At 60.8% G+C, this 14,177-nt stretch overlaps 2 protein-coding genes and 1 long non-coding RNA gene across 21 annotated transcripts in view; 1 reads left to right on the forward strand and 2 right to left on the reverse strand.

The window, feature by feature from the left end:
* MYT1L (myelin transcription factor 1 like) overlaps positions 1-14,177 on the reverse strand; it is a 430,813-nt gene that overhangs the window by 42,176 nt on the left and 374,460 nt on the right. The window lies entirely within an intron of this gene.
* On the reverse strand, positions 3,584-6,793 carry LOC131484283 (uncharacterized). Its single transcript, XM_058682405.1, has 2 exons — positions 5,130-6,793; positions 3,584-5,080 (listed from the first exon to the last, which is right to left on the reverse strand). Exons 1-2 carry the CDS (start codon positions 5,856-5,858, stop codon positions 4,907-4,909), a joined length of 903 nt encoding a protein of 300 aa, XP_058538388.1. The 5' UTR covers positions 5,859-6,793; the 3' UTR covers positions 3,584-4,906.
* LOC131484287 (uncharacterized) lies at positions 9,413-11,693 on the forward strand. Its single transcript, XR_009248141.1, has 2 exons — positions 9,413-9,583; positions 9,952-11,693. It is a non-coding gene; the product is annotated as an uncharacterized LOC131484287 (long non-coding RNA).

Here is a 14,177-nt window from a genome sequence, read left to right on the forward strand (position 1 = left end):
GCGGTGCCCAATAGTTGTGCGGGCCACAGCACGCGATGCGTGCGGTCAGGTCCAGGGGGCTGGTTCTTAGCCTCAACCCATCCGCAACCGGGATGCTTCTAGCAATTTTCATCCTGACTCAGAGGCCCACGCGCTGGCCGCCGGGCTCGGGTCCCCTCCGCCCTGACGTGTGCTGTGTGAGCCCCCGTCCGCCCTCCCCCGACCGGGGCCCCGGGGCACCTCCCTGGCTTTGGCCGGGCCTGCCAGACCACACGGGCCCCCGCGGAGCTGAGGCGGAGTCTGGGCCGTTCCGGGCCCGTTTTTCCGGGGGCCGCGGGAGCCGCTGGGGGGGAGGTGCAGCCTGTTGTTCATGCCGCATGCAACTCTTAGTCCTCTCCACGCATGCAGCCTCCGGGTCTTAAGCTCTAACTCCTCGGTGGGTCATGCTGCCTCCTCGTCCGGGGGGTGGGAGCCTGACTGGGGCCCTCGCCGCCACACCGCACTGCCGCCCGCGGGGTGGTCCCGGCAACGTCCGGGAGTAGGCTCCTGTCCGGTGCGGCCGAACGTACCTAGCACATCCTGGCGTCCCAGTCACTTAACGGGATGTGTCCATGGGGACTGCTGCCAGAGCACATGCACGTCCAGCAGCAGTGAAGCGGCTAAACAAGAGACTGGGGCAGCCGGAGCCACAATTGGAATTGGACTCGGAGGACCCATGCAAGAAAAAACACACAAAAGGTGACTGGTGCGGCTGAGCGAAGGCAACAGAAACCAGCATTCCAACGTCCTGTCCCACGCGGGCGTCCACGTGCACCGCGACCTCGGGATGCGGGCGGGCTCCACCCTGGGCATGCAGGGACCTCGCGCGGGGCCCTCGAGGAGGCACTCACCTGTGGCCGATCGCACTGAGCTCTTAGGCAGTCAGTGTCGTCTAGTGTAGGGAGGGCGGTTGGCAAGGACTGGGGCGCCTGCCGGCCGCGGGGCGGGGCTGAGGTGTGCAACGGGGAGCGCCTCTACCCGCGAGGCCCGCACCAAGGTGCCTGGCCTCTGAGAAGGGGAGGGCGCTGGGGACCGTATTCCCCCCCACCCCCCACCCCCCGGCCTTGCTGGTGAGCAGTCAGACGTGGCACCACAAAGACCGGCCTGCCGTCGGGGGCCACTGGCTGGGGAGGGGCTCTCTGCAGAGGCTGGTGGCCCGGCCTCGCCGCTCCGCCCGCGTCACGAGCCAGGCGGGCCGCGCCCGAGACAGACGGATGACCCGGTGTGACCACGATGGCCCCTCACGGCTACGCTACCACTACCACCCGCGGTGGGCACGCGCCAGCCCACGCCCCGGCTCTGAGGACAGACGGGGAGACCCGGGGGCGGCTGCAAACCCGAGGCAGCGCAGACGCGGCGTTTGCACGTCTGGGGACACCGAGGCCCAGAGCGGTCTGCTGGGCCACGCGCAGGCTTCCGTGGCCAGTGGCTCGGGCTGTAAAAGCCACAGTGACTGGGGGACATCGGTTCCGTTTCTCTGTCCAGAGACGGTTTGAAACTGCTTTTGAGTTCAGTGAGGAGAGGGGCTTGGGTGGTTTACAAGCAGCTGCGTTTCCTCAAGCTTCCAGGCGCTGGCGGGCACTGGGAGAGTCAGGTCTTCGGGACAGAGGAAAGGAAAGGCCCGGGGGCCACGGAGCCTGGAGCAGCACACGCGCTCCTGGTAGCTGAGGTCGTGTTCCTGTTCCTAGCATTCTTTCTAGTTTTGTTTCCCCTGTTTCTCCCCTGTTTGTCTTGTTTGGGGGTCTTTTATTATTTTTTGAATCTCTCTTTCGTCTGGAGGAAATGTTTTTGGTCCTAACCGGGAGACGAGAAAACGGCCTGCTGCCTCCGCACCCTGTGTTGGCCTGGGCCTCTCCGTCATCTCTCACACTGCCACCTTGTGTTCCTCTCCTGCCGTCCCCAAACCCTGTCTTCTGCCCAGCTGCTTGTTGCTAGCTACCTGGTTTTAAGTTATTTTTTTAGTTTATTTTCTGCTCTGTCATCCCTCACATAACAAGATTGAGTTCCAGCCTTTTCTCCCTTCTTCCTGGGGGGGGTCTGCCTGTTTCGTACCTTGGTTTTTTTGGGTCCCGTTTCTAAGTGATTTCAGAGACTCTTAAGTTAGCATGAGTTTTGAGAACTAGGTTGATCAAATATGCTTATTTTACAGGCAAAGAGACAGATCCAAACAGGTGAAGTATACTGTTTAAATCTGCACAAAGAGCCGCCAGGTCAAGATGAGAACAGACATGTCTTCGGACCCAAAGCTCAGCTAGACTCGCCGTAAATGTCCCCTTGTGATCAGTGGCTCCTACCCTACAAAGCCGCCCCTCACGCCGGGCTCATTTTGTGCTGCAAGACAGAGATCACTTGTTCGTCTGTTTGCGATCCCCAGTGATCGACCTGCAAGGACCCTCGTGTCTCATAAAACAGGGAGAGTGGAGGGGATAGCAGGAAAGTAAAATGAAATTGCTCCAGACCTTTGTAGCGAGGATGTAGCCAAAGCGGTTTCTAAGAGTCACACTGTCCGCCGACCGTGTGGTCCCCCTCCGGTCACGAGGGGCCGACCAGAGAGCAGGGGGCTCAGTGCCCACACCCCTGCTACCGGAAGGTCTGACCCCGGTGCTGGTTCTGGAGTCTGCACAGCACGTGCGTTCCACTGAGGACAAGACGGGAACCAGCGAGAGCTGAAGACGGGGACACCAAGTCCAGATGGAGAGACCAGGGCAGGCGCGGAGGAGGGTGGCAGGAAGGGGGCTGAGGGCAGCACAGGCGTCCACAAGACCCTGCAGCCCCTGCACACGGGCCACTGTCCCGGGCGGGTGTGGGGCCGGGAGGCCCGGGCACCCCCGTGGTGCCTCTGAGCTCGGCAGCCCGGCCAGACGCGTCCTGTGGCGGGGACCTGAGAGCGACGGGGCTGCCCTTGCCCTGACCCCTCAGCCCCTGGGAGAGAGAACCAGGGACCCGTTCCTCCACAGGCGCCCACGCCTTGTTGGGGAAGCCTCAGCTGAGGGTCGGGAGCTTGGGAGAAGCGAGGACGGTGTGCCGTGCGCCAGCCGGTCTGCGGAAGGGACGCGGTGGTGACGCGGCAGAGGGGACACAGAGGCTGCCTGCTCAGCCGTCGCCCGGGCCCCTGGGGGAGTTCGGGGTCTGTCCCACCCGGACCTGCCGGACAAGTTAGAAGAGACGGAACAGAGAAAGATGCTGAGGAAACAAGACGAAAAGCCGTGATAAACCGAACGGACGCGAAAGACGCTGCTGGGCAGATGGCCTCCCTGGACACCTTCCCGCCGCGAGCCTGTGCCGTGCCCTGACTCTGCAGGGACAGGAGCTGCCTTCAGGCAGGGACCGGCAGGCGACCAGGTCACCTGAGAGAAAAGTCAATACAGCATTCGGAGGCGTTAGCTTGGAGAAGACGAGACGGCAGGAACCGAAGTCACCGTCCTCACAACGGGAGGGGAGGAGGGACACTTGCCCGAATGTGCCTAAGAGCCTGGGGCCACGCTCCTGGGGGGTCCTGCCCCCAACACGCGGTGCTCAACAGCAGGGTGGGGCCCCCTGGGAGCGTGGCAGTCCCTAGGGCGGGATGGACTGGCGCCTGCTGTGGCCACCCCAGAGGCCTCCCGGGGCTGAGGGCCCGGGCTCTGTGCACAGCCCGAGGCGTCCTCCCTCTGGGGGACAGGCCGTGCCTTCCTCTCTGCGGCCCCCACGTCTCTGCAGGTGACTGGACACCTGCGCCTCCCTCCTGGAAAGCTCTGCCTCAGGGCCCCCACGTTGTCACGCGGCCTTCCTGCCCGCGAGGGGCTCCTCCCTCGAGCAGGCCCTCTGGCCTCCGGCTTTTCCTCCTGTGTGTCCAGCCTCCCCGAGCCTCACGTGAGCCGAGCACTGTGCCTGGCTGTGTGCCGTCCCCTCTGACCTCCCAGAACCTTCCTCTCCTGCCTGCCGCGCCCAGGAGCTGGGGTGCCTTCCGGGTGGTTTGTCACTCTGAGCACAGGCTCTGGGGAAGGAGGGCGGAGCCCGAGCGGTGACACGGCCAGCCCAGGGCACAGCCCACTGGGGCCCAGCGTCTGGTGGTTTCGTCCTCTCTGTCTGGTGTGGTTCTTGTGCCGTTTGGTCTTCCCGTTTGCAAACTAGGTCCTGAGGGTCACAGAGCAGGTGCAGATGCCTCAGAGCTCCGGCGTGTGGCCCTGAGTGTGGCCTGTCTTAAATGTCCTCCTCGTTCTCAGCAGGACGTTGGCAGTTAGGGTCACTGCGTCCTAGGTATTGGGCGTGGCCCGCCATCCCCAAGGTGTTGTCCCCAGCTGCTCTCAGGGGAGGCTGGCCTGAGGACCCCGAGGGGGTGTCAGCGGGTTGCCCAGGGGGGACCGTGCTGTCTGGGTGTGGGGGGCTGGGGGGTGTCTAAGGGGACTCTGCCCAGAAGGTGAGTGCGTGCAGCCCCACCCCTGCCGGGAAGTCGACTTGGAGGTGGAGGGGCCTTGCCCATCACAGGCCCCCAAACCTGCCCGCGAGCGCTCGGCTCCCTGGGGGGCGTGAGAGCTGAAGCCGGGAGCTCGGAGCTCTATGACCCGCCGGGCTACAAAGATCCTCATGTCCTGGGGGCTGCTGACCGTCCGTCCCCCACTTGGTGGAGGACCAGGTGACCGCCCTGTGCCCATCTCAATTCCCGGGGGCACAGTGTGTGCTCTGTGGCTCTCCAGGGAGGGTCGATGAGGACAGCCTCTCCTACCGACCCGTGATACTCCGGGTGCTCGGGCCCTCGGCAATCACGCTGTGGGCCCACACTGTGGACCCGGAAGGTCGCCGTGGACATTCTGACTGTGTGCCTGCTCTTCACAAACACCCTGTGCTCTGGGTCCTGCCCCATCAGTCCGTGTCACAGATGACAGGCCCAGAGATGCTCATGCTGTGCTCACAGCAGGAAGTGGCAAAGAGGCTGGATTCCCACCCACTGGCGGCCTGCTGTGTGCGTCAGAGACAGGGGCGTGCTCGCGGGAACGTGGGGCAGGTGCGGGAGCAAAGCCAATGCTTGTGGAGTGACTGGGGTCCCCAGAGGGGTGGTGGGAGGGGAGGGGCGGGTTGGGGGGTGACTGGGTCCCCAGAGGGGCGGTGGGAGGGGAGGGGCACAGGAGGAGGTCCTTGGTGATGTTTAGAGAAGAGGGCTCCTTCAGAGCGGGGAGGGAAAGTCGGACGACGTGCAAAGTGAGGGCCCACGACGAGAGGACAGTGCAGACACACGTGGCAGCAGGTGGCGGCGGGTCCGAGGGTACGGGAGGGGAGGGCCTTACAGTGCCGGGTCCCAGCGGGAGCAGAGGAAGGAGCCCTCGCACCCCAGCCGGGTGCCGTCCGAACAGGGAGGGGGCTCTCGTCCGGGCCGGGGGCTCTGGCCGGAAGGGATGGCCTGCAGTGACCCTGGCCGGCCTCACACACACCACGTGTAAGGGCACCCTGCCTTGGCGATGGTGACGTGGGTGCCACCGTGGACACTGTGTGGTTTCCTCCGTCCCTGGAGCCGGTGTGAGCGCGTCGGGCCTTCCCGACTCCCAGCCGCCACGTCCGGACAAGCATCTGGTCCTCGGGCGCACCTGGATCTGCCCGCGGAGAGGAAGCAGCAGGGGAGGTCGGGCGATGACAGGTGACAGTCGTGGTCCTGGGTGGTGTCGCTGCTGCACGAGGGCGCGGGCGGTGCAGTCTGGAGGTTCCGGGCTCATTGCAGGTGCAGCTATTTCTGCCAAGAACACATCCGCGCAGACCCGCGCCCAGTCAGAGCTACGGGGTCTGCTGCTTGCGGAAGCGGCAGCGTCAGCGCCGTCCCTCTCCGTGTGAGCGAAAGCAGCCTTGGGTCCAAGCTTGAAGGAAGTCATTTTAAAATATGGTTGTTCCACAGCAACCTTTGACGGAAACGTCAGTTGCCCAACACCAAAAGGGTGTTTCTTAGGAAAAGATTCACATTTAAAAATGATCTCTGTTATGTAAGCTATAAAAAAGGAATAGGAGGGGCGCCTGGGGGGCTCGGTCGGGTATGCGTCCGACTTGGGCTCAGGCCATGATCTCACAGTTCGTGGGCTCGAGCCCCGCGTCAGGCTCCGTGTTGACAGCTCGGAGCCTGGAACTGCTTCAGATTCTGTGTCTCCCTCTCTCTTTGCCCTTTCCCTGCTCACATGCTGTCTCTCTCTGTCGCAAAAAATAAATAAACGTTAAAAAAAACTTTAAAGAAGGACTAGAAAAGATTTTCTGGAAAAGGAAGGGAGGGAAAAGAGAAAGGAAAACAAAGACAACTTTTATAACTGGGAAATCTGTTAGGGGTCAAGGGGCTTTGGTGATTTCCAGTCTTCCTGTGTCAGCAGCCGTTGTGCGGGAAGGTCTCTGGGGGCCGTCCTTTGGCTCAGAAGACAGGGCCAGTGTCAGTGTCCCTCGAGGAGGCTCCTCAGAGGCCCGTGAGGGGTGGGGAGGACATTCCTCACCCCCACCCCCGGCAGACCTGTCATGGGGTGGGGGGGGGGCTGGGTGAGGAGTGAGTTGCCATGGCAACCCACCGTTTCCCCCACCCCCCTCCCGCCCCCCTGCCTTGCTGCAGGTTCTATAATGCGCAGGACATTCTGAGTATCAGGGCACGGAGGGCGGTGGGGGGGGGGCAGGGCAGGCCTTTCAGTGGGCACTAAGGGTCTCTCACCCGGATGAAGAGCCCTGTGGATGCACACACCAGCCTCAGTGCTTGGTGAACCATGGCCCCCGGGGCCTCAGGAGGCTCCCCTGCAGCCAGGATGCCCCCGGGGCCACCAGGGAGACACGGGTCACATGCATTCGAGGCTCAGTGGCATTTCGCTGTCCTAAACCGTAGATCAGGGCCGCATGCTGCCACAGTCCCTGAGCACACGCTCCCAAACACGAAGCAGGAGCCCGTGATCCGACTAAAACGTGTGATCCTAGAAGCAGGGTCCAGGGAGGGTGGCGCAGCCTGGTGGCAAGGGCCTCGCGCTGGGCGTCACGAGCCCAGTGCGCAAGAGGCCAAACCTGAATGTGAACCAGTCTGTGAAAGCGGGGAGCCTGGGTTTGCCCATCACTGCACAAGGGTTTTCATTTCTTTTGTCAGGAAAGGAGCCATTGGCCTAATCAGCTCTTTACATTTAAAGTCCGTTAAAAATAAAGAAACGTCATCCGTTGAACGTCCAATTGGCTTCTCGAAGGGTGATGAGCCCTCGCGTCACATTTTCTGAGGCCAAGTAGGGAAACACGGAGGGTTCTCGTTCTGCACGAGTAGGTCAGCCCCTGCGGCGCTCATGGGGTTACCCAGTAGTGATCCGAGTATGTTCCGCGGGTGTCCGCCGACCGCGCTCCCTGCTCCACCGCACACCCGCTCCTTTGCCGGGAAGGTGTGCGACTCCCGGGGTCATCAGGCTCTTTGCCCCTTCCCGCCAGTGGGAGGAAGCGTGACAGGGCTCTTGTGCTTGCTGGCGGGGACTGGTCCCTCTATGGCTGCTCCCTGCTTTCGGGGGGTGTGGAGAGGTCACGACAACCCGCACTCGGAGGTCTGGGATGGCCCTCCCAGGGGCTCCAGGCGCGGGTGCGCATGGAGACGCTGCGTCCTGCTGAAACCGTGCCTCGGTCTCTGGTCTCTGGTCGTCTCCTCAGTCGTCTCTGGGCCAAAGCACACACTTCAGAAGAAGACGAAAGTCTGTTCCTTTCTCCTGGACCAGGGCACCAGCAGAGCTCAAACGCTAGACAAGGTCGGCAGGTCCGATCCACCGCGAGCGCCAAGGTTCTGGGCAGGATCTGGAAGGAGGGTTTTCCCTTATGGCTCAGCACAGGGGATGTGTTGGTCAGCACTGACTTCTCCTCTACTTAGAAGACAGGACCGAGTCTTGCCCACGTGGGAAACAGCTCCGCAGCTGTGGTCCAAGTGCAGAACTCACGTTCAGAGGTCGCAGACGGTCAGTGTGTGGTCCCCGCGTGGGAGCAGAAACCCCCACCCATGGCGGGTTTCAGGCGGTCAGGCTTTGTCCACTGGCCGGCCGGCAGTCTCTCCCTGGCTTCAGCCCTTGGCCACTGGAAGGGGCACGTTGTGTATTTTGAAGGCATCACAAAGTCTCCTCTGGCAGACCATGAGAGGGGGTGGACATCAGAGAGGGCCACCGTGGGGGCCACCGCAGACGGGCTCTCCCAGCATCTCGGCCACCTCCAGGCCTGGGTCATTCCCCATAGTGTGTCACTGAACCTCGGCAGAAAGCCAGGATTTGGATGAACTGAGAATCAGCTGACTTCGGGGGCGGAACTGAGTCCTGCTCTGTGTTTACCCTTTAACCCTTAGTGAGTTGGAAATCTGCAGGTGTCTGCGTGAGGGCGGCCGGGAGGGGCTGAGGCCAGGCCCCGGGCGACTTAGAGTGAAGCTGTGATTCCGGAAAGTCTCTGGGCACCTGATCCTGATTTTTCCAAATAAGAAACATGAAGTTCAGAACTCTGGTTGACTTGCTGGGGGCCACTCAGCGAGGACACGGAGTGGGTCTGAGACGATCCCGTCTGACCCAAGGTGGAGCCCCTCTTCCCGCGCCGCACGGGCCCAGCCACATGGCCGCCCGCCTGAGGGCGCACCTGTCTGTGTCAGGGTCGGGGTCAGGGTCGGGGTCAGGGTCGGAGTCAGGGTCAGGGGGAAGCCTGCTCAGCGGTGCCCGGCGGGACGAGGCTCGGCCAGAGGGAGGCTTTGGGCTCATGCCGAGACCGTCTTTCCCGGCTCTGCCTGGCGCAGAGGTAACTAGCGTGTGGCCAGGAAAGCGGAAATCTAACCTGCGGTGCAGTGGGCTCGGGGTCTGGCCTAGATCTACGAACGCAGGAAAGAGAAGCGTGTTTCTCTAGGTCGTCTGCGCCGCTCTGACCCGTAAGGCTGTGCACCGAATGACAAACGCCTGCTTCTGAGCGGTTCTCATCTTAAAATGCATGTCATCCAAATAAGGCAAGAGAACTGAGCAAGAATCCGAGATAGTTTGAAAAGTAAAGAAACGACGGAGAATGGGACGATCAAAATATGCCAGTTGCGAAAACGGTTTTGTGCGGGAGGCGGGAGCCGAGGGGGGGGTCGCCGAGGGACCAGGGCTGCTGGGGAGTCTGATAGGCTGATGGACACCTCCAGTTGATGGTTTTAAGCCTGATTTGCAAGTCTGATAAAAGTGTTTAAAACTCTACCAGATCAGACAAGAACGAGAAAAGACATATTAGGAAAATGGGATCCTTTCATCTTTGAAATATTTTGATCTCGGTTGTTGGAGTTTGAAATGTAAGAAGTTTTCTTTCCCTCGCTCGTCGCTGGAATCGGGTCAGACTTCGGGCGTTGATTGCCTGTGTCTTTTTGTTCCAGGGCCCCCTCCCCCGCTCAGTCGGCCTCATTCCTGCCCGAGCCCGTGGCCCGACCCACCTGGCTGCTCCTGCCTCCGTCTTGCCTCAGACCTTGCTCTTTCATTAACAGGTATTATTATGTCGACTTTTCTGGGCACCAGGTGCTTTTCCGAGCACTTGACAAACACAAACTCCTCAGTCCCGGTAACGAACTGCCAGGGGGGTGCCGGAACCGCCCCACTTTGTGGATGGGATCAGAGAGGTGAGCAGCGTCTGCGGAAGGCGGCCCAGTGTGGGGTGGAGTGCGTCGGGAGCCAGGAGGCCCGGGCGGAGGTCCACACTGCTAAGCCTGCTGGCCGCCCCCGCCCCCACCCCCACCCCCGCAGCGCTGGGCCGGACCAACCACCCCCCCTCCGGACGTCCAGGACGCACAGCCCCCGATGCTCACGGTCTCCGGCGGCCTGTACTTCGAGACCCGGGGACATTTCAACGTCTCTAGGCCTTTGAGGAGTCTCTGTGAATGCACTAAAATACCCTGATTTAAAAAATAATTTTCTAAGGAAAACAAATAGAGCTAAACTACCTGGAGTGAAACATTAACCCCAATTTAATTATTTCTACTTGGCCTAGAAACTCCCTCCAGTTGATATCCCTGGGGCTTAGAAGCCAGAGACGGGCGTTTTCAATGGCAGAAATTGCTGTCATGACATGAAAAGGAGAAGTGCAGAAATACCTCAGGGAGAAGCCAGGCTTCCCGTCGCCGTGGGATTATTCTGACAGTGAGGGAGGTGTGACTGAGAAAAGCTGAGCGCCCCTTTGAAGAGCCAGAATTAATCACGGCGACTGAAAGGAACGGCTCAGGTGAGTGCACTTAGCGCTCGGTGTGGCGTGGGAGTGGGCGCCGGGCGTGGACAGGGCTGCCCACGTCCACACGCCCGTTCAGCGGGTTTCGAGGGGCCCTAAGTGCACACGTGGGGCCTCGCTGGGCCAGGAACACTGAGCTGACACATCACACGTTTAACTGAAAACAAGCAAACACAGAAAATCCAACAAGTGTACCTCAATATGCATACTTCCTCGGGAACGAATACACTTTGGAGAGGAGTGTGTACTCAACGCTATGTGGCCTAAAAACGCCCAGCTGGAAACTGGGAAACTGTCTCCTACCCTCAATCTAAATCAGCGTCTTGGGCGTGGGAGAGGGTGGCCCGTGGCGGCCCAGGGGCTGGGGCCACGGGATGTGCTCTCGGGACCAGGAGGAGCGACAGGCTGTCAGGTCGGGAGGGAGGAAGCAGAGAGGGGGCTGGACCACCCGTCAGGAGCCACACACGCACCCCTCAGAGGCCCCAGCGGAGAGGCCCACGCCCCAGATAACCGGGCCTGTGCCTGTTTCCCTCCACGAACAGCCCAGGGCTTGACAACAGGCAAAATCGGTTTTGTTTGAAGACGAGATCTAAACGTGCGTAAGCGGGTGCACACGGAGACGTTCCATGTACTTGCTGCAATGAGTCCTGGGACCCTCAGCTGGCAAGTGGGGCCAAGAAGGGACGCCTCCTCTCCGTTCTCTGCTCTGTCTCCAGTCGGTCCTGCGTCGGGGGACGAGGCTGCAGCCGTATCACCTGCGTGCACCTCCGCGAGGCTGGACAGACTGCACGAGCCTGGAGCAGCCGACGACGGACGCCACTCACCGCGACGGTGGCCTCGTCCGTGCTCCCCGCGCGCGAGGGGATGACCTCTCGAAGCTCACACGCCATTCCTGCCTTTCCACCCGGGGTGCAGAGTTTCCAGGCTCACTCTTCCCCGGTCAGCTCGCAAGAGGGCCTCCCTTCACAAGGGGGAGGTTGGAGCTCAGAGCGAGCCGCCTGCTGACCCCACCGACCAGCACTGACCCCACTTAGCAGCCTCCCTTCGGATTCCCGGGCTCCTTACACGGTCTGTTGTACAAGCAAATGATTCTGACTCCTTCACGAACTCATTTACTTGACGGCTTGGCTGCCCAGCAACGTGCAAAACGCCCATGGATGCTGCAGGGGAGCGGCCACACGTTGGGGGCCCAGGTCACACCCTCCAGGAGCCTCCCTTCCCATGCACGACACAGGTGACCAAATACCCACAGCGTGAGGTAGGGCGTCATCGCCGTAGTAAGAGGCCGGTGCGTCGCCGGGTCCTGGGTGTGGAGCGGTCTGTCCGTGCGTTCAGGGACTCTGGGAAGGGCTGACCTCGTTCCGTGGCTGGGCTTCCGTGGGCACAAGGTCAGGGAAGGTCATTGCAAGGGAATGTGCCTGTGCCACAAGGGTCACGTATTCTTTGTGCCATGACCTGTGCATACGTTTGTAAATGCTTATTTCAAGAAGAAACATGCAGTGAAAGATCTCTTAAGCCTCAAGGTGCAATGGTCTGCAGATCTATGCGAATCTGTGGTGTTTCCTTCCCATCAAGGCGTTTCTCCCAAAGAGGCCCAGCTCCCCAGGGACAGCCGGCCTCACTGCTCTTCTGCCCCTGCCTGGAAGGCTGTGCTGGCGGGGTCTCGGGGAAGCCTGGGGGCAGGTCCCCTGAAGCGCGAGTGGAAGCCCGCTGCCCAGGAACAATCTTCACAGACGTTCATTTTAACTTTCTCGACCAACGCGTCCCCTGCGCCTCAGCGCCACCGGCCCAAGGATTCCCTCTGGCCAGAGGACGCCTGCCCTCACAGCTGTGTCCTGCCTCTTTGATCACACGCTACAGAAAACTCGTCACTGGAGTCCTGTCTCAATGATCCCCACAAAGTCATACAGTCTTCACTAGTCAGCGGTACAGTTTTGAGTTTTGAAATCTCACCCTGCTAAGCACACACTCTCGGTGAGGTCTGCAGGCGGCCACCACTGTCTGTAACCTGGAAACCTCTTATGCTCCCGCGTGCTCAGGGCCGTTTCCTACCGGTGGGACGGAGGGATGCTGTCCTCTGGGGTCAGCCGGACGTTTGGAGGGAGGTTATCTGTGACGGGACTTCCCAGCTTTGTAACCGTTTTCCCTTCCAGGACGCGATCAGCTCATCCGGGCCCCTCCTGCCAATGAGGGAGCAGGTAGCAGCCCAGGAGCCTGGCCGGCTGGGTTTCGGGTGGGTGAGAAGGACGGCCCTGCTCTCTTTGTCCACACTCGCTCCTGGAGCATCACCTAGCCCGCGTGGAAGCGCCCGACCGTCCCCCCCCGCCCCAGAGCCCCACGTTTGCTCTGGCCTTGCCCGGAGTCCTGCATGGACGTGCAGCCCTCAGCACGGGCACCCACACGACCTCTGCCTGGCCCCCCCCCCCCCCCCCGCGTGTCCCCTGCCCCTCCTGCAGCCACAGCCACAGGAGAGGGCAGCCTCTGGGCGCCTCTGGGTGCGTCTCACGCCTATGTCCTATCCCCCCTGCAAATCTGCTGTTCTGCCCACAAAACGCCCAGAACTGGCTGCTTCTCACCCCTGCTCTGCTCCTGACCACCTCTAGCCGGGACTGTCACCGAGACCTGTGCCCGCCCTCCCTGTGCCTCCTGCCACACTTCACGCTGTCCCCTATGTGGCACCTGGCACGGCTGTGGGAACACGTCAGATCCTGTCACCAGTGCGCAGGTGGTGGGGGGCGGTGGGCTCATCCTACTCAGAAGGGAACTCAGAGCCCTGCCGGGCCTTATAAGCCCCTGTGGGACTTGACCCCTGCAGCCAAGCTTCACACTCCAGAACATTCCTCCGGCTGCTTCTCTTGTGAGTGTGCAGACATTGTGCTCCTGCTGTTTCCCCCGCTATCAGGAGGCAGGGAAGGACAGGGACTGGGGTCGCTGGCTACCTGCCGGGGACCGGAGCAGTGGTCTCACGCAGCAGGCGTTTGTAAGCAAATCACCGTGAGCAACGTGAGACTTTGCCTGTTGTCCTTTTCTAAAGCTTAGACAAGAATACTCGAGTTGTCATTTCTATGAAATAAACCACACACGTGCAGAATATACCGTCGCACTTTATAAAGCACTTTCACATCTGCAGTCCACCCCCGCTGACCTTGACCGTGTGAGGGGTCTGCCCTAGTCCCCAGAGGAAGAGCGCCCCGTGGGCGGTGCACGCTTCGGGCATCTGGACTCCCGGCGCCGGGGGTTTGCTCTTGCTTTGTGTGTTGAATGGAAGCCACAGAAACACCTCCCCACCCAGAGATACGATGCGGCTGTTAAATAAGATTGCCCAACCAACATGTTGAGCAAAAAAGCAGGTTTCAGGATCACAGAGAGATTGTGGTTGAAGAAAGCCTCACCAGATGCAGTACGGAGATGAAGGTACAGGGTTTCTTTCCCTCCTTTTTCAATTTCCGGTGGCTTCTGTCTAAAACCTTCCTTGTCTTGTTTTTTTTTTGTTAAATTTTTTAATGTTTTTATTTATTTTTGAGAGAGACAGAGAGAGTGAGCATGAGCGGGGGAGGGGCAGAGAGAGAGGGAGACCCAGAATTTGAAGCAGGCTCCAGGCTCTGAGCCATCAGCACAGAGCCCGACGCGGGGCTCGAACCCACGAGCCGCGAGATCATGACCTGAGCTGAAGTCGGGCCCTCCACCGACTTAACCCCCCAGGCGCCCCATAAAAGCCTTCCTTGTCTTGTTAAGAGCACATGCCCCCGTCTGACGTAAGAGGAGACCTCTGTCCCGGGACAGGGTGATCTTACACGCGATGCACATTGTCAGCGGAACAGAATGGACGTACGCGGGAAGCACCGGCAGGACTTGAGCACAGAAGCAGAAAACAAGGAACACGGACTAAGGAGATGAGAAGTAGCCACTCCCACACCTGCCCTGGGAGCCAGAGCAGAAAGGGCACACGTCCGCGGCCCGTGGTCCCACGTCCTCGAGCGCGAGAGCAGAGA

The sequence above is a fragment of the Neofelis nebulosa genome, chromosome 9 (genome assembly GCF_028018385.1).
Source record: "Neofelis nebulosa isolate mNeoNeb1 chromosome 9, mNeoNeb1.pri, whole genome shotgun sequence".
In the NCBI taxonomy this organism is placed as follows: domain Eukaryota; kingdom Metazoa; phylum Chordata; class Mammalia; order Carnivora; family Felidae; genus Neofelis; species Neofelis nebulosa.